The sequence below is a fragment of the Harpia harpyja genome, chromosome Z (genome assembly GCF_026419915.1).
Source record: "Harpia harpyja isolate bHarHar1 chromosome Z, bHarHar1 primary haplotype, whole genome shotgun sequence".
Lineage (NCBI taxonomy): Eukaryota > Metazoa > Chordata > Aves > Accipitriformes > Accipitridae > Harpia > Harpia harpyja.
In genome coordinates, this window is record NC_068969.1 from 43,525,416 (window position 1) to 43,550,836 (window position 25,421).

At 48.3% G+C, this 25,421-nt stretch overlaps 1 protein-coding gene across 5 annotated transcripts; it reads right to left on the bottom strand.

Annotated features, from left to right (window-relative positions):
• Positions 1–1,714: 1,714 nt before the first annotated feature.
• Positions 1,715–25,395, bottom strand: TBC1D2 (TBC1 domain family member 2). Of its 5 annotated transcripts, none has more exons than XM_052776829.1 (15): positions 25,308–25,395; positions 22,987–23,158; positions 20,745–21,250; positions 19,945–20,077; positions 18,871–19,012; positions 16,660–16,796; positions 15,868–16,043; positions 14,369–14,755; positions 13,416–13,526; positions 11,590–11,777; positions 9,940–10,410; positions 8,659–8,779; positions 6,340–6,525; positions 5,558–5,679; positions 1,715–4,297 (listed from the first exon to the last, which is right to left on the bottom strand). In XM_052776829.1, the coding sequence occupies exons 3-15, from the start codon at positions 21,150–21,152 to the stop codon at positions 4,096–4,098; spliced, it is 2,784 nt and encodes a 927-aa protein (XP_052632789.1). In that variant the 5' UTR covers positions 21,153–21,250; positions 22,987–23,158; positions 25,308–25,395; the 3' UTR covers positions 1,715–4,095. The 5 variants fall into 5 exon arrangements, with proteins under 5 accessions (XP_052632789.1, XP_052632788.1, XP_052632790.1 ...); XM_052776828.1 differs by lacking the exon at positions 25,308–25,395 and adding an exon at positions 24,983–25,288 and having other exon boundaries at positions 22,987–23,154; XM_052776830.1 differs by lacking the exons at positions 22,987–23,158; positions 25,308–25,395 and adding an exon at positions 24,983–25,288.
• Between the last annotated feature and the right edge of the window lie 26 nt (positions 25,396–25,421).

Consider the following 25,421-nt stretch of genomic DNA (forward strand, 5'->3'; position numbering starts at 1 on the left):
CCATGCACCTAAAGCAAGCATCTGGCTGCAGCAGGACAGGGGACCCCTCACCCCAAACATGGTTGCCACAGTTAGTGATATCTCCTCTTCCACTGACTAACCTGGGGTGCTGCTTTCCTCTCTGGAGAGCTCCTGAGGGTGATCAGAAAGTACACAGGGGTATTCTCATGATTTAGCACATCAGTGTGGCCTGCAGCCTCTCACCGAACTCCAGGAAAGGGGTTAAATTACCTCAGAGGGCATTAAATTACTTCAGTACCACCACTATGGCCCTAGCATGGGAAAATGGTTTGTCTTCTTGCACCTGGCACGTCCCTAGCCCAGACAGAGCTAATGTTCTGTAGAGGAACTCTTAGCACTGAGAAATGGCTGGAGAAGGCCCAGCTTTGGCTCAGGCCACCAAAGTGAGCTCTTAAATGGGAAGAGAGCCAGCCCCAGGTCTTGTGCCTGTGATGGTGGCAGGAGGCTGCCCAGCCTACAAGCTGGAGGAGAAACAGCATTGTGGCATAGCTCCTGCTACAGGGCGCTGCTGCTTCCTGCTCATGGGCAATGTCTTGTCCCTTAGCTCTCTCCTTCACCCTGCATGAGTAGCTCAAGCTTGGGATAAACATTAACCCAACACGGAAACAACGCCCCTGGGAATGCCTCTTTCTGGAGCAGCATGCCAGGATACAGGAGTGGATCAAATGTCTTTGCTGTGCACTAGCACTTTTGCACGCAAGGGCTTAGCTGCAGCATGTACAGGTAATGGTTGTTCAGACCAAAGATCCTTCCAGCCCAATACCACCCAGGGCCGAAAAGGGGTAAAGAAGGGAAGCCTCCCGGCCTCTACCTGTTTGCAGGTCAGGGACTCACTGAGCCAGCAGTGTGTTTTGTGTGTTTTGTGTGTTTGGCCACCCTCCACCAATTTGTCCTCTCAAAACCATATAAACTCTTGGTGGCCCCAAAGTCCTGCAACAAGGTGATCTACAATTGCACATTAGGGAGGGCACGGATCAAAACCATCCTTTTTACAATTGGAGCTGGTATCCCAAGGTTTAGTTTAATGCAGAGACAGAAGGCTTAATTTAACAAGTAATATTATGCATACAGCAAAGCTCAGCAAAAGCTGACTCTGGGGTGGAAAGACACCAGTTTTATCCACAGGCGTCAGCACAAGCAGAGGGAGCTACTCGGCTGTGTAACCAGGTCAAACTGTTTTCCAACCACAACAGCTGGCCGTGGCAGCACAAATTACCCTTGTGCACTTCATGCAGGGGTAACCTCTGTTCAAAGCACCCCCAGCACTAACTGATACTCACCGCAGGTCTTACAGAGGCCTGAGGCCTTGCATAGGGCTAAGCCAACCTCTGGGCCCAGCTTGCATTTTGTGACACGAGTTCAGTGCTTTTCAGTAGCCCTAAAGTTTGTGGAGCAGAAGGGAAGTAGAGTAGGGCCCATGAGAACATGCTAGCTTGGCTCCAAGGTGCAGGCCTGCACAGGCCTTGCAGATATTCCTGCATCTACCACATTTTAGTAAAGAACAACCACAAGTGGCTGGTTGGCGGTATGACCAGAGGAAATGCCCCTCAGCATATACATGTGTGGAGCAAAACCAAGAGCTGCTGAAGACACAACAGAAGAGAAACTTCTAACAACCCTGAGATGTCCTCCCCTTCTGATTTCAATTAACAATTATTTGCAGAATTTCCCATCATGGACAACAGCTTGGTCATTATGCCTTCTTCACAGAAGTTTATTTTTTAATGGGTCATTATATATCACATAGACCAATGTTTGTTTATATACTGTAGGCATACGTCAGGCTAAGGTTTGGTCTAATAAGGCATGTTTCAAATGCCTTTTTTAAAAACCGTAAAGGCAGGATGGAAAAAAAGATTTTAAGCTGTTGCAAAAGGCTCTAGAAAAAATACAATTGTAAGTATACTTCTAATTTCCATGGTCTTGATTTAAAAGATAATGCCTTTCAAAAGTCCATTAACAGTAGCAAAAATCTGTATTTGTGTGCACCCATGCACATAACAGTATGAGTAAATTAGATTAGCAGTATCATCTGTAAAGAAAAACCTTCTGCCTTTTGAGCTTCTCTAGCTAGGTGGCATCACTTTAAAACCAGTGCATTTTTCTGAGATATTGTGGTAAGACTCCAGTAACATTTTCTTCTCGTCCCACACTTTCAATGTGTGCAGCTCTCAGTGACATGCTTGGGATCTACCTCACTCTTGCCCATCACTCTTCCCAAAACCTCACTTCTACTTTAATTACTTCTATACTGTGTGGTTGGCCTCCACAGCTCTCTCCCAACACAGAATTTTATAATTCTTTGAAACTGGCTGATTTGTCCAGTTGTGCCTAAGGCAGAGCTGAGGCAGACCACGTGTCTCAGGTGAATAGAGGCTGGTGCTGTTTCCACTAGAGTCTGTGATCTTGGGCTATGGCTCACCTGGCTGAGAACAGTCTGGGCTATGAATGCTTCTTTTCCCTTCCTCTGCAAGCACTGACAACTTTATACCACAAGAGGTTTAAAGGAGGCATCATCCACTGAACAGGCTTGGGTTCAAGGTCAGTCTAAAAAAAGTAGAGCAGAGCCCCCCTTACAGCAGGGTCTGCTGCATGCTGTCAGTGCCAGCCAGTGTCAGTGCAGGCACACGTGGAATAAAGCACCACTCAGCCAGAAAGCGGGGCAGCAGGATCTGGCACCACATTGGGGTAAAGAAGCTGTATTTTATCTGAAGCACTTGACTCGTCCTGGGTCTGCGGAGGACTGAGCTGCATAGGCAGGGCATCCAGTCCAGTGGATGGGCAAGCCTGGGAGACAGGTAGAAGGCTATCAGACCCCAACCACAGAGGTCGGCAGGGCATCTCTCTGTGCTAGACCCATGGAGGCCAGCTCCTTGGTTCAGGGGAAACTAATGTTTTTTCTAAAGACTATCAAGCCGTCTCTTGTGACCTAGCCCAAGTGGTTTGCACATTCCCTCCCAGACTGCCATATTCCATGGGTCAAACACCTTCAATATTGGAAACTCCTACAGAAAAGACCTCCTCCCTCCCATTATGAATGGCAGCCAGAGACAGGGATATCAACGTAGAAACCTGGCACAGAAGAAGCATAACTGTGAGGCAGAGAGAGATGGCCACACACTCACCCTGCCCAAGTGTAGGGCAATCAGAAGACCCGGGTGTCCCCAGCAGTCAACATCTCCGTAACACCCGGCTCTGCCTGCAGCCAGGCTGCGGTTGGTTTCACACTGAGATGAAAGCTCCTCTATGGAGCAAACTCACCTCTGGAAGGCACAGTACTGACAGGGTCAGGCCAACTCATAGATGGCTCGGCTCAAAGCTAAACAAAGAGCAAAAGTAGCTCCCAGCATTTCCCAGCCAGGCAAGGAGACACACCTTGTGCTCCCATGGACTTTCACAGGAACCAAAACAAACTGGAGAGGCAACTCCTCTCTCCCACAACCCATTTCACTTGTCCCAGCCTGAGTCCCATGGGAAGATGTCCTCCAGCTCCCAGGACTTCCTCAGGCCCAACGCTCATCTGGAGACAGTGTCATGACTCAGTTACTGCAACATTAAACACACGCTCTCCTGGCAGGCTAGCCACTGAAGGCACCATGCCTTCAAAGAGCCAGTTTCCTTCCTGAGCAATTCAGAAGCTTTAGGTACTAATGAGGGAGTGTTCTCGGTTCATTATTTCCAGTGCTTTTACTTGTACATAAAGATCTCTTTCATGCCTCCATCAGAAAAGATAGAAGAGCCCTGCCTGGCTGGGTCTTTTGCACCATGTCAACTTCTGTCATGGTACCGCAACTGGTATTTCCCATGGACCTTCAGCTGTAATCCTGAACTGCACAGGACAGCGTGGGCTGAATGGGGAGAAGTACAGAAGAAGATAAAACTCCTCTGACACCTTCTAATCCATTACAAAGTCTGGCTTGGTCCCCAAATGGTCGTATACCGACAGCCTCGCTTCCTGGGGCAGATGAACTTCTGCTGTGACCACCTCTCCCCCTCTGCTCCATCTCTTACAGACAGTTGCTACTGAAGACCTTCTGCAAGGCGTGAGGGAAGTGATGAGGAACTCTGTTTTTGTTAAATCTCTTCTTCCTCTTCACTAACAACCTCCTTCAGGTCCTGAGGCCCCTGCTCTGCTCTCTCTTTCACATAGGCTGCCTTGATCTGTTCCAGCTCGCACAGCTCTGCCTCCAGCTCTTCTCTGTGCATTGACCGCCGGTTCCTCAGCACTTTCATGGGGAAGGGGTTTAAGTCATTGAAGGCGATGTTCATCAGCTTCCTGCGATGGAAAAGACAGGTCTGGTGAACCAATTTACTGGCTGTAATGGGTGGTAACAGATACGCCAAGTGCATCCTGGCATAGGCAAAGAGTAGAGCCTCAGATTTCAGCTCTCTGAGCTCAAAAGTCAGCAAGCAGCAGAGTCTTCAAGGAATCACAGGCAATTCCTTCTCACACAAACACCAACACAAGCAATGCTTTAAACAGCCTTACACCACCCCACCTTTTAAGGTACCGGTGGCAGGAGATGGCGGATCAGATGCCAATTCTGATCGCCCCTGGGGCAGTGTCCTGGTTTCAACTGGGGTAGAGTTAATTTTCTTCCTAGTAACGGGTAGTGTGTTTTGGATTTAGTGAGAAAAATGTTGATAATACACTGAAGTTCTAGCTATTGCTAAGTAGTGCTGATCCTAAATTAAGGGGTTTTCAGTTTCCTATGCTCCGCGAGCAAGCAGGGGTACAAGAAGCTGGGAGGGAGCATACCCAGGACGGCTGACTTGAACTAGCCAAAGGGATATTCCATACCATAGGACGCCATGTCCAGTATATAAACTGGGGGGAGTTGACCCGGAGGGGTGGATCACTGCTCAGGCTTCAGTCAGCAGGTGGTGAGCAACTGCATTTATCTTTTCTTGTTTTCTTTTGGGGTTGTTTTTTTTTAATATTCATTTTCATTACTATTATTATTATTGTTATTGTTTTATTGTTGTTGTTAGTATTCTGTTTTATTTTCCCTTAGTTATTAAATTGTTCTTATCTCAACCCACAGGTTGTGCTTTTTTTCAATGCTCTCCCCCATCCCACTGGGAGTGAGTGAGCGGCTGTGTGGTGCTTAGTTGCTGGCTGGGGTTAAACCACGACAGGAATATTCCTGACGCTGAGCTCTTACGATCACAGAAATCTTCCTCTCTGACACGTTGCCATTAAAGGTTGTGAGTGGTGCTGTGTTTCCAAATACCCCAACTACAGCTTGAGAGAAACCCAGCAAGTGGCAGCACAATTTCCAGCTGCTGCAAAAAGCAGGCTGGCCCAGACTTTGTAGCCTGCTCTGCTGTAACATGCCTTTGCCCGAGCCAAGAAGACTTTAAGTAACACCTCAAAGGGCAAGCCAAAAAGAGACAAACTGATCCATGTCCCATGGATCTGCCAATGTGCATGCATCTCTCTTAATAGACTGGTCACAACTCTTTTTTATGCTGACCTAACAGGCAAGCAAGAACAAACTCAGGATGGAAGGTTGTCTACAACCCACAGTCCTACCTGCCATCCATGATCATTCTCGTGAAAAAGCGTAGGTACTGGTAGATCTCCACACTGTCATGAATTCTTAGGATCTCCTCCTCATTGTATTTAAAAATCGCAAGAGCATAACGGAAAATCACCTGGAGGGTTGAAAGGTATTTGAGTTGACAAAGTCTTAGGCAGCTGAGGGACCAGGCCTTCCTGGTGTAAAACATGGGGTGGGGCACATGGCACTTGCAGTATAAGCTGGGCACTGGGCTTCTCCTGCATGCAAGAGGCTGCATTAGGGCAGGCCTAAAGAAGCACAGCGCTAATGCCAAGAGAATGACTCTCTGTAAGCTAATTTAAAACCCCAGAGCATACCAGGTCCTCCAAAAGGACCCCATAGGGATTTCACAAGGGTTCTCCAGTTCTCCCCATGCACATGGGCAATGCAACACTCATGTTCTGAGATACTAACTCTCTGCCCATCTTCAGTTCCCTGTATCTGTCATACTCTCAGCTGTCCGGGTCACAGAGCAGAAGACACCACGGCCTTTCAGAGAGCTGTTTCATAGCAAGACTACCTGCTAAAAAGTGCCAGGGATACTGTGCACAGTATCAGGGACTAGGTTTGCCTACTGGCAGCAAGTACACAGACAACACAGAGGCTGGAAGGCATCAAGGCACCCTACCAAACAGCCAGGGTAGGACAAGAAGCACAATCCCACATCTCTTTGACACATGTGTATGTCCATCACTCTGCCATTATGTCACAGAGGTGGTGCAGATGGGAGGAAGGCCTAGACTGAGAGTTGCACCTTAGTTCCCTCGTACAAGAAGGCATCCCACACTCGCAGGAGGATGTCGCTGACCAGGCTGTCCACAAAGGCCACCAGGAACCAATTGAAGGTGATGAGTGAGACATCAATCCGATACTGCTCAAAATGAGCCATGAGGCGAGGCAGCTTCTCTGACAGGAAGTCTTTGAAGACTCTCTGATCTACCTAAAGTTGACAAAAAAAGAAAACAATGAAGCCCTAGTCAAGAGCAGTCCTGGCGTTGGAAGAGAGGAATGGGACAGTGGCCCATGCATGCTATGGTAATCATTGGTGCCACCTTCTAGCCTAACCACACCCTCAGAAGAGCAGAGCATCCTTTTCCTTCCAACCCTTCAAAATTACTGAGCAGTGTACTTGTACGCTGTACCCAGTGCAAGGTGTGGAGCTGAAACAGGCCCAACATACAAGCAGAGATACATACATTCTTCTCACTCAGAGGATCATATTCCTTCCCAACCTCAATGTCTGGAGCGAAAGTGATGCCACATCTTCCCGCATCGGTCTTACTGGGATTTTCTGTGATGTCATGAGCATCCAACTGAATGACAGGGATTAAAACCTGCCGAGGTCTGAATGACTGCACATGGCCCAACAGAATGAACACCTAGAATCCCTCTGACCAAGCAGGACCTGATCTTCTCACTTAGCTTCTCTTCGTGGCCTGATTACTGTGTGTGCTCTGCTTTTGGTTGCATGAGCCGAGACACAGAAATGCAGTTGGTGAGATCCCTGACCCAGGTTTATAAAGGCATCATCTCAGGGAAGCCGTGGTTTCAAGAGAGGAAGTGCTAAGGAGCAAGATCATAGTTAGGTCTTCCCCTACGCCATACCATACTACTGCCCCAGCTGTGTCAGCCCACTTAGCTACAGCACAGTGGTACAAACCAAACAAGGCGATATGCATGGTCTTTAAAATCTGCAAGAGCTAAACCTTAAGTTTTCCAGCCAACTCAGAGCTTTCACTTTATCAAGCCAACCCACAAAGCATCACCCTAGACCCTCCTCTTTATGTGGGTCTTGGGTAGACTTTCAAAGACCAACCATGAGGTCAGGAAGTTTTTCTAAAAAAGGCTCCCTCAGCTGACAGTCTTTTGTCACCAAATGTAGGGGACCGTCTGTGTCTTCAGTCTGCCATGTCTTCCCTGTCAATCACTGTTTGTCAAGTATTGAGCACTGCCTATTAAATCTCACAGCTAACACTACCTCCTTCTCTGGACAGACATTTTGCTATGCATATTGCAGCTATCTGCTGCTTCCCCAGTCCATGGGTTGGCCTCTCCACCAGCACACCACTGTCCCAGTACACATTAGTGTATTGGGTCTGACTGAGATGGAGTTAATTCTCCCCATAGCAGCCCTCATAGTGCTGTGCCCTGCATTGGTAGCTGCTTCACCTCTACTAGGCCCTCTGTCCTGGTTTCAGCTGGGATAGAGTTAATTTTCCTTCTAGTAGCTGGTGTGGTGTTGAGTTTTGGATTCAGTATGAGAAGAATGTTGATAACACACGGATGTTTTCAGTTGTTGCCAGGTACTGTTTAGACTAAGTGAAGGATTTTTCAGCTTCTCATGGCCAGCCAGCAAGAAGGCTGGAGGGGCACAAGAAGTTGGGAGGGGACACAGCCAGGACACCTGACCCAAACTGGCCAAAGGGGTATTCCATACCATGTGATGTCATGCCCAGTATATAAACTGGGGGGAGTCGGCTTGGGGGAGTGGGTCGCTGCTCAGGAACTAACTGGGCATTGGTTGGCGAGTGGTGAGCAACTGCATTGTGCATCACTTGTTTCGTAAACTCCAATCATTTTACTATTATTGTCATTTTATTATTGTTATTATTATCATTATTAGTTTCTTCCTTTCTGGTCTATTAAACTGTTCTTATCTCAACCCACAAGTTTTACTTGCTTTTTCCTGATTCTCTCCTCTGTCCCACTGGGTGGGGGAAGTGAGTGAGCAGCTGAGTGGTGTTTAGTTACCGGCTGGGGTTAAACCACTACACCCTCCTTAAAATAAGTAACTGCAATTAATGGGCACCTTCCTTCTGACTAACCTGACCTTCAAGTGATTACTCAGGAATGGTTCCCAACTTCCTAGTGCTGGGGATCAATTTTGCTGCTCCTGTGTGTGCAACAATTTTGTACTCTCAAGTCTACAACACCACTGCAATGGAAGGGATTGCAAGATGGTATCACTGTCCTGTGAGAAATCAAACACACTGCAAGCTGACTGCTTGCTTTTAAACCTTTACTGTAAATCACTGTATCAGAGTCCAAGCAGATGTGAGGCTGCCCAGCTCACCTGTGATGTTATCAGTGTGTCACTGTAGTAGTCTGCTGGCATTAGGTTCTCCACAATATGGACTAGGCACCAGAAAGCACTTTCCTCATCTTCTAGGACCAGGAGGGCAACAGCTGCCAATCTGTGATGGACAAGACATGGTGAGGCAATGCAAAACTGCAGGAGGAGACATAGGCCAGCACAGGAACCAGAGAATCCAAGATTCCTCTTGGTGTGTCTCTAGCTCCATGAGTGTCCAAAATATCAAACATGGCAAGGCAGTTAGTCAGAGAGGCAAATGATCTGTTCTCTGGGTTTCTGAAGGAACCATGGGACTGTGATTTTCTTTCCCATGTGCCTCTGTCAGCAAACAGGAAGCATCAAATATGGAACTGGTGCAACAAAGCCAGACTCCCCAGCTAATGGGATGTTCTGTAGGTCTGCTGAAGTTAGCGGTGTGCTGATTTTGGCTATTTCAATACAGGAAAGAGCTCACTCAGAGATACTCCATATTATGTGACACAGCTCACCTTCCCATACACTCTTCTACAGCCCTTACCCCCTTCAGCTCTGACTCACTCCTTTTCAGTCAGACTGGAAAGATGGCATCTAATGTCAAGGACTCTCCAGAGTGGAAAATGTCCTTCTGAAGACCATTCAAAGAACAACAGGAATAGCTTACACAGGCTCTCCTCATGTGAAAAGGTCCACCCAGAAATTCCCTTCTTGCAGTTAGTACCTGGGGCCTCTTTTACTTGGCAGCACATTTTTAAGAAGCCTGGTTTTATCCTTCCTACAGCCTTCTTTGGGAAATGAAAGAAGCTTTTAGATTCCCTGAAGCTTCTCTGCTCCAGACAGAACAACCCCAGTTTCCTCAGCCTCTCCTCATGTCATTTGCTGCAACTCCCTTATCTCTAGCACTTCCCAACATTTCCTCCAACTCTTCTCAGCAAAAAGGGGAATCACCAGGGTGTTCTTCTGCTAAGCACATTAAGACTTAGCAATTCAGCCCCAGCCTCATGCTGTTATTCTGAGACTGCCTCACTCTACTTCCTATAGCTGCTCCTTCCTATTCTGTAACCGTGGAAATGCCAAATCAGTACATCCTGCTGCTTGCTTGATCCCAGCAACAATACCGGGTGAAAGAAGACACCAAATGCAGAATTCTGCAGGAAAATACCTAGAGCCAGGACAGAACTCTAGAGAGGCAGGAGCCTGGGGTTGCCTGAGTCACAGCCTAAAGTATGTGTCTACACCTTCTCAGTGCTATCCCATGAAGAAGCAGCATACCTGGCTCCTCACCTGTTCAGTCCCTGGCAGTATCCAATGGCAGGATTGTGCCAGGAGAATGCCAGCAACACTCTCCGGAGCTTGGGGATGAGCTGGGAGGTAGGAGAGGAAAAATGTTTGTTGTTGGTCAGTGTGCGGGGCAGGTCAAGCTCAATCTGCCGGCAGGCAGGGTGCTCAGTGCTCTTGCTCTGCCGTAACAGCCGCTGGTAGTGGTCAGGCAGACGGCTGCAGTGCCGGCTGACAATCCACCTCCAGACCCGTTGCCGATGCTCCACTGGAATGCCACTTCGGATCAGGCTTTTCAGCTCTGCAGAGGGGCTCAGCTCTCCAACGCTGTTCCACCTGTCACGGAGGGGCTTCTCCACTACTTCCTGGCTCCGCAGGTTGTTTGACTTTATCTCCAGGGCTTGGATTTTGGCCAGAAGTTTCCAGTCCTCAACTTCATAGTCAGGTACAGTCATAAATCCATACTCATCATACTCACTGGAAGGACACAAGGCAGAGGTTAGTTCAAAGGACAGTGCTGGTACCTGCACCAATGGCCACTCACTGCTTGGGGCCATGCCAGCTACAGCCTGCTGTCAGGTTCCTGTCACCCGTGCCAGAGCACTTCTCTTGCAGCTGCATGTGAGAGCCTGCCATGCCCACTGTCTCAGAGCCTTGAGAACAAATGAGAGCCTGCAGCAACAGCATACACACACAAACTCAAGTGTAACTTTGCTCTGAGCTACAGCCCAACCTCATCAGACCTCTCTCACCTCGCCTGGTCCCCTGCCCCTAAGGGAGTATCTAGCTCAGCCTGTGTACCTTCTCCCTGCCATGTCCTAGCACAGAGACAGTTCTGTAGGAAGGGACTGCAAAGGCTCTGGGGCATCAGACCAAAGAAGAGAGATCCACAGTACCTTCTGGTGTCTCCCTGTACACAATGCAAATCACACTGATCAGAAAACACCAGGAGCACTGATAGTACAGCTCGTTGAGGGTTTTTGTATCATCAGTCCACATGCTGGGATACTTGTAAGACATTATTACATTCTTGACAGAGAGACCAAGCCTGGCCTGGGGGTCTTATCTCCAAAGCTACCTGGAGGACCTGTGAGTCTGACCAGCCAGATGAAATAGAAACTGATACAGAACTGGGGCATTAACTGGGCAGGAAAGTATAAACACAAATGCAAGCACACCAGCAGCGCTGGTGGCAAGGCTCTCTGGAGGTCTCCAGTCCAGCCCCCCTTCACTGCAGGATTGTCCCCAGCATTAGAACAGGGCAACAGTGGCTTTGTATGGCTGGGACTAGAAAACCCCAAAGGATGGAGATCCCCCACCTTCCAGGTGGCCTCCTCTCCTACAGAAGTTTATCCTTATGTCCAATATTTACCTCCCAGGCATACCATGGCTGTTGTCACTTGCCATACTGTCTGCCACTGCCAAGAAAAGTTTAGCTGTACCATCTTTAATTCCCCTTTCTACAGTGTTATGCTTCTATCAGATACTCGTGGTCTCCACACCACCAAACTAAATGAACTTCCTCAACCTCCACTCCTAGGTCATGGCTCCAAGTCCCTGCTACAGAAATGTCCCTGGATCTTTCTTGCCTGCTTATTCCCCTCCACGGTCAGACTCCTACAAGGGTGTGAATATCACCATGCTCTTGCTTCTTACCTTACAGGGTTCAGGTTAAAACCTTCTTCTGCTTCTTCCTTCACATCCCACTGGAGTGCTTCCTGGATGAGGTTCCTCACCAACTCAGCATGGGAGCTGGGCAGGCCAGGCACAGCTTCCTGCAGCTTCCGCAAGACTGTCAGGTATTTGCTCTCCATCTGGCAGTTTCGTGCTTGCAGGCAGGCACACTAATGGGGAAACAAGAGGGAATGAGCTGTCTCATTGATGGTTCTTCCTGCATTGCCACTGCTCTCTACTGGTCTGGTTTGCACATAAAGTGAAGACTCCTGAACAGCAAAGCACCAGAAAACACATCCAGCAGTTTTCTACAGTCAGCAGAACTGCAGCTATGAATGAATTACCATGTTCTATGAACAAGCACAAGCTGCAGTAGCTAGCATGCAACAGAATTTGCTTATGGAGTGGGAGACCTACTACACCATCACCTACTTCAGCTACTGCATTACATCAGTGGATGGTCATATCCCAGCCAGCTGAGCTCGGGATACAACCAAAGAGCCACCACTGCAGCTGAGTTCTCTGCAGGCTTTTTCCCTACTCCTCAGACAAGTTCTCTACCCCACATTAAGCTGTATCCTGACAAAACACCTCCCCTGGGACTGAACTATGACTGTACCATTTTCAGGATACACGGCAGCACCACAGACAAGGTGAACACATGCCCCTCAGCAACCTCAGTCCCATGGCACTGGTACACAATGTTTCTCAAGCACATGAAGCCCAACTGAGTTCAAGCAGCAGGACAGTCCTTGCAACCACCATACTCCGGGGCACACAAAGCAGAAAAAAGGAATGAGGACTGTTATTCCCCACTCCATAAGTGGGGAACTGAGGCCACACAGGTGACAAGACTCATCCAATATCTCACAGGAAGCTTAATGAACACTCCTGGTCAGTGGGAATTGGCAGTTGAAAACAAAAATGAAACAGAAACCACAGAGAGAATTAGCCTGCCTATAGAGGAGGCAGAAAGGAGAGTGGGGTACTGTCATACTGCCACTTTAATCAGCATTTTGCCTCCCATTGGGCGCGTTGGTCTGATTACTTCCTTTCTGAATGTTACAAAAATTTCAAGATCAGAGAAGGGCAGTAAGTTAGGAGGTAGGCAGGGTTTCAAATGACTAGAAAGCAAACAGATGTAAGAAAGGCAATAACACTTCAGAAGCAGCTTTTTGCCCTGTTCCCGAATCCAAGACTGTGGAGACATACCTTAAAACCCAGGGAAGTAAAACCCAGGGAAAACCCACAGAACAAATGCCAGCACACACCTGGGGAAGTGGTTCAGGACCAGAAGGCAGGATTAGACAAGTCTGAGAGTAACCAGGTTATGCACACTTACAAGGCTAGAAATAAAAACAGAGCTTAAGAAAACGTAAGAACTCTGATCTAGCTGCAGGACCTGAGAGTGCTGCCACCTGGCAGTGCCAAGCCTGGTAGACAAATCAAGACTAGATGGAGCCACAGTTTAGTCAGTCTGCCAGGTCTCAAGAAAATTTTCTGATTCCCTACACATAGTGTTGGTTTTTTATTTGTATCCAAAAGCATAGCTGAAATGCAGAATTCTGGGTTAAGTTTCAGCATCCTTAAGACCAAGCTTTGCAGGTATTTTACTTTTATCGAAGAATGAAAATGATCACGTCTAATTTAGGAACAACACAAAGCAAAAAAAAAAGTCACACTAAAAACACACATTGGGAAGAAAGCTTATTCCTGGTGTGTTTTGGACCAAAATCCATTCCAGTGCCAACTTTGGAAAGAAATTAGTAACAGCTCTCACCAAGGAAAAAAAAGTCATTTCGCCTTACCTTCATCAGAAGGGCTTTTTCATTCTCAGCAACACTTGTCCAGAGTCGAGTAACCTGGTGGATCTCCGAGTTGAGAAATTGGTTCTGGGTTTTGTATGCATCAATATCATCCTGCCACAAAGCAAAACAGTAACACAAGGGGAGTTCTTGAGGGGCTTGGAATCCACTCCCCGTTCAGGGACCTCAGGTGTGGATTGTGTTAAGGACAAGAAAATATGTCAACAATTTTGTGTTCTGGGGAGAAGACAGGACTCCCCAGGACAAATATTGCCTACAAAGGAAATCAAGGCACAACTTTAAATAGGAGTGTCATGCATAGACAAGACACTTGAAAATGCTAAGTGCACTGCATGTACATGCTTACAAAACACAGAGACATCCAGGTGATACAAAGCTAGAGAAGCACCTAAATAAGATGAAGAATGTATGTGTTCTGTTCTATTTTTTTAAAAACTGACACAAATCTCAGCCCCATGGCTGGCCACAAAAACAAACACTCTCCCACAATGCAACAGTGTCTCTTTTGGCAATTCTCCACCCCACACTAACTGGTCATTATAACTGTGTATATAGTGACATACAACAGGCTGGATCTGAAAGAACCAGGATGTATTGGGAAACTGTTGGCAAGAGGGAAACACAGAGGAACAAAGCTAGTGATGGCAGCAAGTGAGTCTGCAGCTGTGAAACAAAGAAGACCAAAGGAAGATGGAGGCATTGAATGGTGACAGGAAGACAAACAAAACAGGCTCTGAGCTGAAGCTGAAACTGACCCAGATGCTTTTGAGGACCCTATTGGTATCAGGTGAGCCCCTTCCAGCCTGCCTCTGGTTTGGAGACAGATGGAGCAACTAACAGAAGTATATTCTGTGGTTCCAACAAGGAACGCCCTCCCACTGAACCAGAGGGCACAGAAATAGGAGCCCCCAAATGACCTGTGCTGTCTCACACACCTTCAGGTGCTCAATCTCCTCCTGCTGCTTATACAATGTCTCTGCGGTGATAGTGTTGGCTTCTTGCAGGGGGTCAGACAGCTCTCGGGCCATCTGCTCTGTCAAGGCCATGATGACTTCCTGTTTGGCGTGGTTCTTCTCCATCAGAAGCTGCACGTGCTCCTTGAGTTCCTGGATGTGGCTGTCTCTCAAAGTCAATATCTGCTCCAGTTCCTTCTTTTCTTGCTCAAGAGCTTCCAGTCGACTGGTGAGATCTGCGATTTGTCTCACTTTGTGGCGCACCAGCTCCAGCCTGTCCTTATCTTCAGCTGCAGTGAGATACATGCTAGATACTCGCTTCTCCTGCTGTGCTGCCTCTAGCGCTTTATGGAGAAGTTTAACCAGCTCCTGGAAAGGGAATGCAAAGCCATTACATCACAGTGCTGCCCAGGGCAATGGCAGCACAGACAACACAGACCCAACCAGTAATGAGTGAACAGTGAAGGATCCTAAGGATCTTGAAATTGACTCATTTCAGAAGCAAAACTGCATGCAGCAATCTTGAAATCACAATGTTTCCCCAATAGAGAAGCTCTGCTCTCAGAGCTGGGCCTGAAAGGCCTCTGCAGCATACCACAGTTTACTTGACTTCAGGTGGATTGCTAACAGACAAGCTGCTGCTCACACTGTCTGAATTCTGACTTTCTAGTCATCCTTCTTGGGAGACCCAGCAGAGACCAGAGAAGCTGGAGATCTGGTCAGCAGTGTGGTAAAATAGGAGGGATGGAAATAATGCAGTCTGCATCCATCTGTGCTACAAGAAGGAAACTCCCTCTGCCAGAGTCCTCCCTTACTCCATCCCACATGAAGGCACAAAAGCTTGTCGCAGCAACATGCTGCTGATCCAGGCTCTGCCACCTCAGCCATTTAAGGAAGCAAACCAAGCATGCAACTGATTGCCCACCATGGGACCTGGCTCTCCTGCCTCTTCTGCTGGAAGAGCTACCAGCATCATTCGCGGAGAGCCTGGCATTGCTCCATGCTTGTGAAGAAAAACAGTACCACTCAGGAGAGGCAGCCCTTGCAGTGAGCCATGTGCTGACTTCTACAGTCAAATCACCTCTTAATGGTGGATCGCTGTTCAAAAAGCATGACCTGCTGTTAACAGCATGACTCAGCCTGGCAGTTCCTGCCAGTGTCACGGTACATGTTGAGGACTGTACTTCACACATTCACTCAGCAATAGAGATGGACCAGAAAGACACCTGAAGAGCGCACTTGGATTTGTTTTACCTCCCATTTCCAGCCCTTCTGCTAGCTGCACTTCCTAGCACTGTGCACATTCTCCCTTGCACTGGGCACAATCAAGCACATAAAAAGGGGTAACACCAGCAGCTTCAACTGGTCCCCAGTGAGTACCTGCTGAGCACTTCTCAGCCTAACACCAAGGTATAAGGGAGTCCCTGTGACCAGTCTCAGGGCCCTGCCCTTAGAAGCGGCAGACTCTTCGCCACACTCACCTTCTGTGACTTGACTTCCTCTGTGAGTGTAAGGATCTGTTGCTGTAGGACACTCACTTTGTCCATTGGGTTCCTCTCCCTGGACACTTCTTCAGGCAAGCCTGGTAAGCCACTGTTCATCCATCTGGCTTTCCTAACCCAGTTCATCCTTCCATCCACCGGGATCCCCTCCTTAACTGAAGGGAAGTAGGGTTAATTTACACAGAATTGGGTTGCTACTATGAAATCCTGAGTCCTCCTATGGGGGGGACTCACAACAGCTCAGCAGAGAAGACTGACACACAGGACAAGGAAAATTGACCTGCTGGCATCCACAGAGTTGAAGCACAGACAGTAGGGATCAGCCACAGGTACCCCCAGAATAAACAAACCCGTGATGTTTTATGGTACCTGTTAACCCAGCTGGCACCCCACCCATCTATCTTGCACACAGCAACTGCAAGTTACCACTGCAGAGAGGTAACTTCCCAAGCATGCAGTGGAGCTGCTAAGCTTAGCCTGTGACCATGCAGCAATTTAACTTCTACCTCAAAGAAATACCAGTTCAGGCTAGCACCATGGATGGTATTTTTGCCTCTGCAGAAGGTTCCAGAGATAGGAGATAGATAGATGCAGCCTGAAGCAGAGCCAAAAGAATCAGTCTTGTGCCAACAACACAGGAAGGGACCTGAGACAATGTGATAGAGTTTTCATGTCTCATGACAACTTGCCATCCTCTCCCTCCCTTTCCTGCCTACTCCCTGCTAGAAGGCATCAAACTCAGACCAGCTCACACAGCTCAGTCACAAGCACCTGCACACCCTGCCTCCACTTCTGCTTCTTGCTCCTCATCCGGGTTCTCAGGATGCTCCTGGAATTCACTGAAGCTAAAGATGTTCCCATTGTTCCCCCAGAGCTGCTTGGAGCCACAGATATTGTAGACAGTGTTTCTAAAACAAGAAGAGATCAAGACAGCCTAGTTAACAGAAGTCATGATCACTGCAGTCAGTGCATATTCAAATTATTCAACGCCTTACCTCTTCTCATATCCCACCCCTTCTCCCAAAACCTCCTTCATGTCCTGAGAAAATGAACTGTCCACGGCACTGGTGGATCTGAGGGGAGCAAGGATGTAACTGATGTAAATCAGGAAGGTGCCACAAAATCAGTACCAGAAATGTAAATCAGCTGGACATCTTTCCCCATGTGCTTGAGCCCTGTATATAAATGCATCAGGCTGGACAGAGGGATCAAAGGTAACAGTAGACCAACCATGTTGCTCCCTTCTTCCCTTTTCTTAGCTCGCTGTGAAAATCCCCAGTTGCCAAGAAAAGCTCAGCTATCTACAGCACAGCCAAAACTGCCACAGTGATCACATCTGAAGCAGCCATAGGTCCTGTGCTCTGAATCACATTTAATAATCTTGCCACAAAAAACTCAATAGTCTTTGATGCAGTAAAGAGATTCAGGAACAAAATTGCAATCAGACCCAGAACCAGTTTGTTACAGCTGCTGCTATCAGATATTGCCGGAAGCACTAAGAGTTGACTTTAAGCATCATGCAGGACCACAAATGCACAACTATTTTCTGTAAAACCTATGCAGGAAAGTGAGACAGTTGCCTATCTCTATACAGGTCTTTTCCCTTCTCCTCTTTGTGTTGTCCATTGGCTAAAATAAAACAAGCTCCTTGTTTTGAGATCTACAAAAGACTCGGCGTCAGCTACTTCCTAACTGTAAATGAAGTTGGCATTTAGATTTTGTTCTCCTTTTGCCTTGTTACTGTAAAGCTCCACAGCAGAAAAGCAGACATTTCTGACCTCAGGGAACATATTGGCACGTAAGATCAACAGACCTTCACTCCTTGTAGTCTGCAGTTGGCATTCATCCAATGCAGCTTTCCTCATTTTCTCTACCTTATGCTGTACTTTGTTTTTCCTCCGAGACATCAGCAGCTCAGGGATCTGACGAACTTAGCTTAAATCAGACACGCTACACTCATGAAGACCCAGACTGATAGTAACAGAGCCTGAAGAAATGTTCACAGAACCAGGGGAGCAATACAATTTGAAGCTGGAAAAAGGCAATTGTTATTCAAGCTAGCAAAAGCAACGCTGCGGAGGGGGGAGGAGAGATGATCATATTATTTTTTAATCAAAGGGAGGAGGAGAGAATGCATAGCCTGCAAAATAGTACAGCTGACGTTGATCCTCTTTGGTCCATGGTGGATCTTTCTTCCTATCGGCATCAGACTGTAGCCACAGTAGCGGTAGTAAAAAACTACAGCCAACCTCACCACCAAAAACATTTGGCAGGTGCCAGGCTACTTACCACACTTGTGGCCACTTACACATTTTTGGTTATATGTAAATAAGTGACAAGGACATACTTATGAGATATTGATGGGGGTTGTCTTTGTGCAATTGTAACTGCCCAAGGCTTGTAACCTGTAGCCCAGACGGAGCTACATGTTGCAACTGCAGATAGCAGCATCATTGTAGGCAGTGGGAATATTCACATACTTGAAACTCAGCAAGGAGTAGCAAGCTGTGCAGTGTCAGGCCATATTACAGGCTCAAGCGCCTTTTACTTGGAGTTCCTGCTTTAGAGAGTGCACTACATTCAATGTTCTCTGAAACCACTGGAAAGTGCTAGTGGGCTTCTATCACTAGCCTACAGAGTACAGCTCAACCTGCCCGTGTGCCCTTCCAAGAGGGATGTGCAGATGCATCGCAGCAGGCATGCAAACTACTACCTATACTGAAGAAAGCTTAACAAAGCTCTAGGCCTGCCACTAGGATCTTTGCTAAGAGAGCTAGGTGATGTGAAATGCATTGGAACAGGGGGATGTGAAAGACCCTCTGGCAGGAAGTTTACTTTCACCTGGAACATCCTTCAAAAAGCTGCTTCACAATTCTTCTACTTAGGCAAGAGTCCCATTTCATGCAATACGTGACAGGCAAGGAAGGCACAAAGTGGCAGGCCAGCACAACAACTGCACTGCAGCTCTCCTCATGCACTTACTGTATCTCTGTCCAAGGGTGCTTAAGTGAGATGTTCTGCAAAGCAGTAGATGTTTGGGGTGCAGGCAGAGACGCTGCCTTTAAACCCACTGCTTCTGTTGGTGTTTTCACCGGAGGCAGCAAGTCTTCATTGTCAACAACATCTATGTGAAAACAAACCAGGACACAGAAGCAAGTGAACAAGACAGAATTCCATTGGACTTTGGCTCCTTCATGTAATTTGAGAGCTGTACTTTTTACTACAGGTATACATTCCATGTTCAACTGGTCAGGTGGAACAGGGACAGCAGAACAGGTGTCCTTAGTTTTAGGTCAGATTACAGAAGGTTCTATGTACAAATAGAGTCATTTATTCATGGACAATCAAGTGACTTCAACCATTTGTATATGAGAATGACTAATCCTAAATTAGGATTTAATTTGATTGAACTTTAACGACCTAAAGGAATAAGGAAGGGAACTGTTGCTATTCTTTTCCCCCATCCCAAACAGTGTTTGATAGTTTTAATGTGCAGATAACACTCCACGAACACAGTTTGTTACCCAATTATTGCCTGCTGTAGCAAAATGCCAAAGTACCCAGAACCTTTTAGAGCAGACACTTACTAGGGAGGGGGTTATCGTTTCAAACAAAATGTGCATCTAGTCATAACTAAACAGGTTGACATTCTGCTTGTGCCCTCCCCGACCCACCAGCGTGTGTACTCCCACTGCTAGGAATGCACACCTTAATCCCACCACCGCTGAAAAAAACTTGCTTGCTGTAGATTTCACAGGCCTCGCAAGAGGAAGGGGATATATCAAATGTACACACTTCACATGCAGGAGGAAATTCAAGAGGGAATTCACGATCATAAGATACCTGAGCATCTCCAACCACATGCTGTGGATTAGGAGACAGCCCATTCACATTCATCCATAATAAGGCCATAAGTTCCAAACATCAACCAAGCATTGATAGTTGGCACCTGCACTTAAAAACCTGGCCAAAACTTCTGCCCACTTACAGATGAGGAGCACCATTCATCACTGGGGGGCCGAAAGCAAAAGAAAGGCTGACATATGCGACACCTACTTGTTCTGCCAGTCAGAGGTTCATTCACAAGCTGGGAGCTGCCCACAGGAAATCTGCTCTGAGCGTTGCAAAATTCCCAACGTCTCATTTGTAGCTGCTGCAGCCAGTACATCATTGCCTGTTTGCTGATTGCCTAACATAACACAAAACAGGAAGGGGAGGGAAGTAATCTCATCAGCATGAGACACATCCTGAAGAACTGACCACAACTTTGCTGCCCAAGTCAGCAGAAATAAAGGCCAGCTGTGTCAAGCCTAAGCTATATCCTCTGGTCCTAACACTGATTTGGGAGGACAGAGTAAATCTTAAGCACGGCCTTAGTAACAGAACCTCAGTGGACCACGGACCTCATCTTAAACTTTAAACAATTTTAAACATTACTACGCTTCAAGGCTAAGCAGAAATGCCATGATTATTTTAGCCAGGAATCACCCACAGAGCTTCTTAATAGCAATTTTCATAGAGATAAAAATCTAGCAAAGGTTCCTGCTGGAGCAACCATTTTAGACAGGGGAGCTCATTTCTGTTCAGCAAATTACATGTGAACAGCAGAACTCCTCAATGATTTTAATTCAGCACCCAGTTCGGCTTTTACTCCTATTCTGTTAAACAGCGGCCATCTCACAAGTAATGGAGTCCCAGTCTTGCCAAAACAATGCAAGTAATTTAGGTCCAAATGGTAACAGTCCAGGCTGGGAGGACTAAAGTGAAACTCAGCTAAGAGGTATCTTAGCAGCAATGTGTCTGTCCTGATTGGAAATGTTTCGTAACAGCTCCCACAAGAAGATGCTGCCCCTCACCTTCAAAGTAAAAACTCTGCTTGGTGTTCTGATCTCAAAAACCCCTTCCCCATTTTCCGCCTTGCAGTCAAAGCTGGCGCTGCAGAGATCAATAGACCCCAAAGGGTTGATGTCCTGTGCAGTTCTGTAGTATAGTAAATGACATTTGTTTTCATCGTAAAAGAACCAGCGAGACTTCCAGGTCTTAATTGGCCCCTTGATGCCCAGCTTGTTTAAATAGCCACAGAGTTTTTTTCTGGATGTTTCTCTGCTGGGTTTCAGCTGTACATTTTCCAGTTCTCCAGAAGAGGAAAGCATGTCTTTCTCTTTCACTGAGGCTCCATTGCTGCTGTTATTGCCTGGATTTGACTCCACTAAATTGCCTGGAGCGGCAAGGGGACAAGCTCCGCTTTCTGGTCCTTTTTTCATCTCTTTCAGGAAATGCACTCAGAATCAGATTGAAACAGGAAATTCTCCAGGTAAATAAGCAACAGCAGATCCCAACTATATCACCATTGTTGTAGAACCTGCAGCAAATGAAAAAGAGGAATAAGCTGAAGTCTGGCACACAACAAAAAACATTCCCTAGCTTTCAAACTGCCCAATAAGGTCTCTGACTTCTACTTTTGGTCATTGCTCCCTGTCTTCCTCAGCTCAGATGACCTCTATATGTCTGTTTTCTCCCTTTTCCATTCCTAAATTAGCCTGGACTAGCAGCCAAGGAGCAGTACCACAATCTCTTGAGTAAAAAATAAGTACAGTCTGTGGGCATACCAAATCAATAGCAATAACCAGGGCATTTGGAGCCACAGACAACAATGTTAAGTAACAGTTGCAGAAAACATGGCAAGATAACAAGCTCAGGGAGGGGGGACACATAGTCCGGTCAAGGGATTTCAGGTAAGTGTATCCCGGCATTTCCACTGAATTTTCAGCTAATATTTTAAACCATGGTGTCTGGAGAAAAAATCCAGGCTTATGCAGCATCTTTATAAATCATTTGTGTCAGTTGAGGATTGCTGTTAAAAAGCCTGTATGCCACGTGTTAGGTCTCCATCCAGTAGGCCTCATATGATGGACTATGCACCAGAGAGAGTAATTCTGTGATCCTTGCAAAAGAGACTTGGTTGCTCAACAGCCAAGTAACCTCCTGTGTTCCCAAGAGGAACACAGTGTGCAAGAGAAACAGAAAAATAAGGCTCAAAGGGATCTGTGGAGATCTCTAGACCAACTTCCCTCTCAGAGAAGGGGCCTACTTCAAAGCTGTAGTCAGCTACTCAGGTCCACATTCAGATGAATTTTGATCATATGCAAGGATGCCAATTCTGCCACGTTTCTGGGCTCTTTTTCAAGTGCTTAACCATATGGCAGGTGTGATTTTTTGCTCAGAGCTGCAGACACACATGGCCCTTGTATAAAGAAAGCTAACAACACTCCAGAAAAATACCTATAAATAATTTCTTGCATTTTTTTCTTAAGTAAAAACATGGTTTAAAGATCAACAAATGTAAAGGCTACCAGAGACTTCAGTTCAGACACTAACGTATCTGAAGCAAATATGTAAGCAAATAAATTGTTGCAGTGTTAAGTTAGTGGGAATCCAACTGCAGACACAAAACTGTTGAACGTGAAGCCAGCTGTGTGACAGCAGGAGAATGAGCACAGAGATTAATACAGTGGAGCACACAAGAGATGTTGCCCAAGCTCACGCTCTTAGGAACAACTTATCCTCATGACTGAAAGAACCCTCAAGCCATCCTAGTACTGGCTAAGCCCCATCACACTTATTGCTCCCCTTTCCTGATCCCACATTAGCTTCTTAGACAACTATAGATAATATTCACTCTTTTTGGAAAGCTACTTAACTTCTTTTAGTTCACTCCCCTGACACCATGATCCTGCTGCTTGAACGCATTCACAAATGTCAGGAACAAGCACCCTTCATGAAAGTGCTGCCTCAGCTAAGCTTCTGAAACACCCAAAAGCTTCATTTCCAAGCTAATTTTGCCTGGCACGAAGGAACCATCATCGGGAGGAAGAAGCAGTCTCAACTCTCCCCAACAGACCTTGGAGCTTTTATGTCAGTAGCAGCATAATGACCTCCTGTGCCATCTGAAGACTCCATCACACTTCTACATCTTGCCAGCACGATGGTCCATAGGCCCAGACTGTGAGCAGGACCAGCATTTTGGGTTCAAGCACCAAGTTATAAGTAGTCATGGCAGATCTGCATTACAAAGCACTCTAGAGGACAAGATCTCACCTCCTTAAGAGAAGTGGAGAGATGCCCCTGGAAGTCACCGTCTGCCGGCATAGAGCTACTGCTGCAGGCACCACCAAGCAGGTAACCACAGCCTCCAAAACAAATCCAACAGCAACAGAAGAGGGGCCTCTGCCTCAAGTTTCCTTCAATCCAGTCGCTGCCTGGGAACTGTCTGAAAGAGGTATTTAGCTGAAAGCAGCTCTGACACTGACTCACCAATGAAAAGAGAAGATCAGGGTGAACCCTTCACAGACCATTCTGGGGCTGCTGGTGCGAGCAGCCCAAGGCAGGCCCCCCGCCCCTCCCCCCAGCGCCGCAGAAGCACCTCCCAGCCCAGCTGCACCGCGCTCGGGCACAAGCCAAGGCTGCTGGAGCCTGGCACGGGTCTGCGCTGCCCGGCGCCACTGGGGCCGGACCCTGGCACCACTTGTACCGCCCGGCCCGGGGCGGGGGGACCTCAGCGCCGGGCTGGGGAGGGCATCCGGGCCGCTGGCCGGAGGATGGCGGCGGTGGGGTGGTGGCGGGGGATCCGCAGCCCCGGCCGGCGGTACCTGCCCCGGCCGCAGCGCTTCCTGCTGGGCCGGCCTGCCGGCGCGGCGCGGCGCGGCCCGGGGAGGGCGGCAGGGACGGAGGAGCGGAGCGAGGGAGGTGCGGGATGGAGGACGCCAGCTGCAGCTGCGGAAAAAATAATAAAAAGAGGACATTTCAGCCGGGTATCGGGAAGAAAATGGTTCACCGGGGCGATGCGGCACACTGAAAGCAAGCCCAGAGGGGGACAGCTCATGGGCTGGAGGGGACCGGCAGGTCCCATCTGCTAGGAGGGATGTGCCCCAAGCCTGCAAAACCGCTGGGGCAGTGGATGCAGACCCGCTGCTCACCAGACCCCACAGTGCGAGAGCCAGGGCCATGCAGTCAGCTGGGGCAAATCGGATAAGGCAAACAAATTTCACACAGTAAAAACGGTGGTACTTGGTGCTGCAGGAGATTGGAGGCTGCTTGGATCAAGCGGGGCCAAAGGGTCTAGACCGACCTGTGAAAAAGCCTCCAAAAGAGGTATTGCAGGGCACAGGGGTGTCAGAGACTGCACGAAGCCAGTGGCACAGGTCCTGGGGGAGCACAGGGGGACGGGGCGCAAGGCACAGCCAGTCTCACATGCACTCTGGCAGCTGCCTCTCCTCCTGCCAGCGCTGCCAGGCCCTGCTGGGCTTGGCAGACACTGGGCTGGCCTGGGAAGTCACTTCTTACGCCCTGTCCCCAGGATAAGGAGTCTGTACAGCTTTAACTTTCTCCATGTGCAGCGATAGCTGAGCCTTGATGACACAACTCGCTTCCGCTGGTCTCAAGAAACCCCTCCCTGAGTTTAGCCAACTTTGCAGTTTTATCACCAACTTTAGCCAAGTTTAGTACCTGAGCAGCAAGAAGCAAAACTGCCCAGATGTCTGGCAGCCCATCCTTCCACTGACCTAAGTTCCCAAACTGTAGCGCACGTGAAGATGATTACAGCATGCAAATGCTACACATTTCCATAGCCAAAAACAGCTTCACCCAAATTCGGCCTGCACAGCGGGTGGCCACTAGACTGGATCAGCGATGATGGAATCTAGCTCCGCTAGGCAGAAGGCTATACTTGCGGTTGCATGGAGTCTTTCTCCTCTCTGAAGCCTGAGCTGCCTTCTCCTCCCCGTCGGCTGCAGCTGGAGGGAGAAGACCAAGTATGACAAAAAGGGTGGTATCAGGGCAGCACTGGCCTGTCTCTCTGTAGGCTGCCCTGGAAGCGCCTTAAAACTCTCATCTGGAGTTCATCAACTGGTTAGTACCAGCACGGCTGCAAAATAACCATGCTGCTCCCAGTGTTACCTTATACCCTGTCACCGTGCGGCGCAGGCATACGCAACCACACAGAGAACTGAGCTGGTGAAAAATCAAAGCACTGGTTTTGTTGTCTATACCGCAACCCCACATGGCTTCCAGACCCAGCCCACGCTGCGTAACTCACGGAGGGGAAGGTGGTTGTAGAACCAGCAGCAAAGGCAGCGCAGGAGCGTGGGGGTGCCTGCCATGCGGCCACCACAGATCTGCCTGCTCCGCGAGGGTCCCAGTCTGACACGGGTCGAAGTGCCAGCTCCTGGCCCCGCACAGCCGCCTGTGCCACGGCAAGCCCGGAGAAATGCCCGGGAAGGGGCTCGGCAGGAGACCTGACAGGAGCAGCAGGTGACAGTAAGCGATCCGCACCTAACACGGGCGACGCTGCCAGCTCGGCCTGGCGCTGGCAGCATTGCCGGGCACAGCACCCTCCGCTGGCAGTCCCCCCCAGCCCGTACCAGGAAGGCTCGGATGCCCGCAGGAGCCCTTGGGAAGGGTTTGACGGGAGGCCGCGGTGCGGAGCGGGAGATGGCGGCTGCCTGACCCGGGCAGACCTCCCTCCTGCTCCTCTG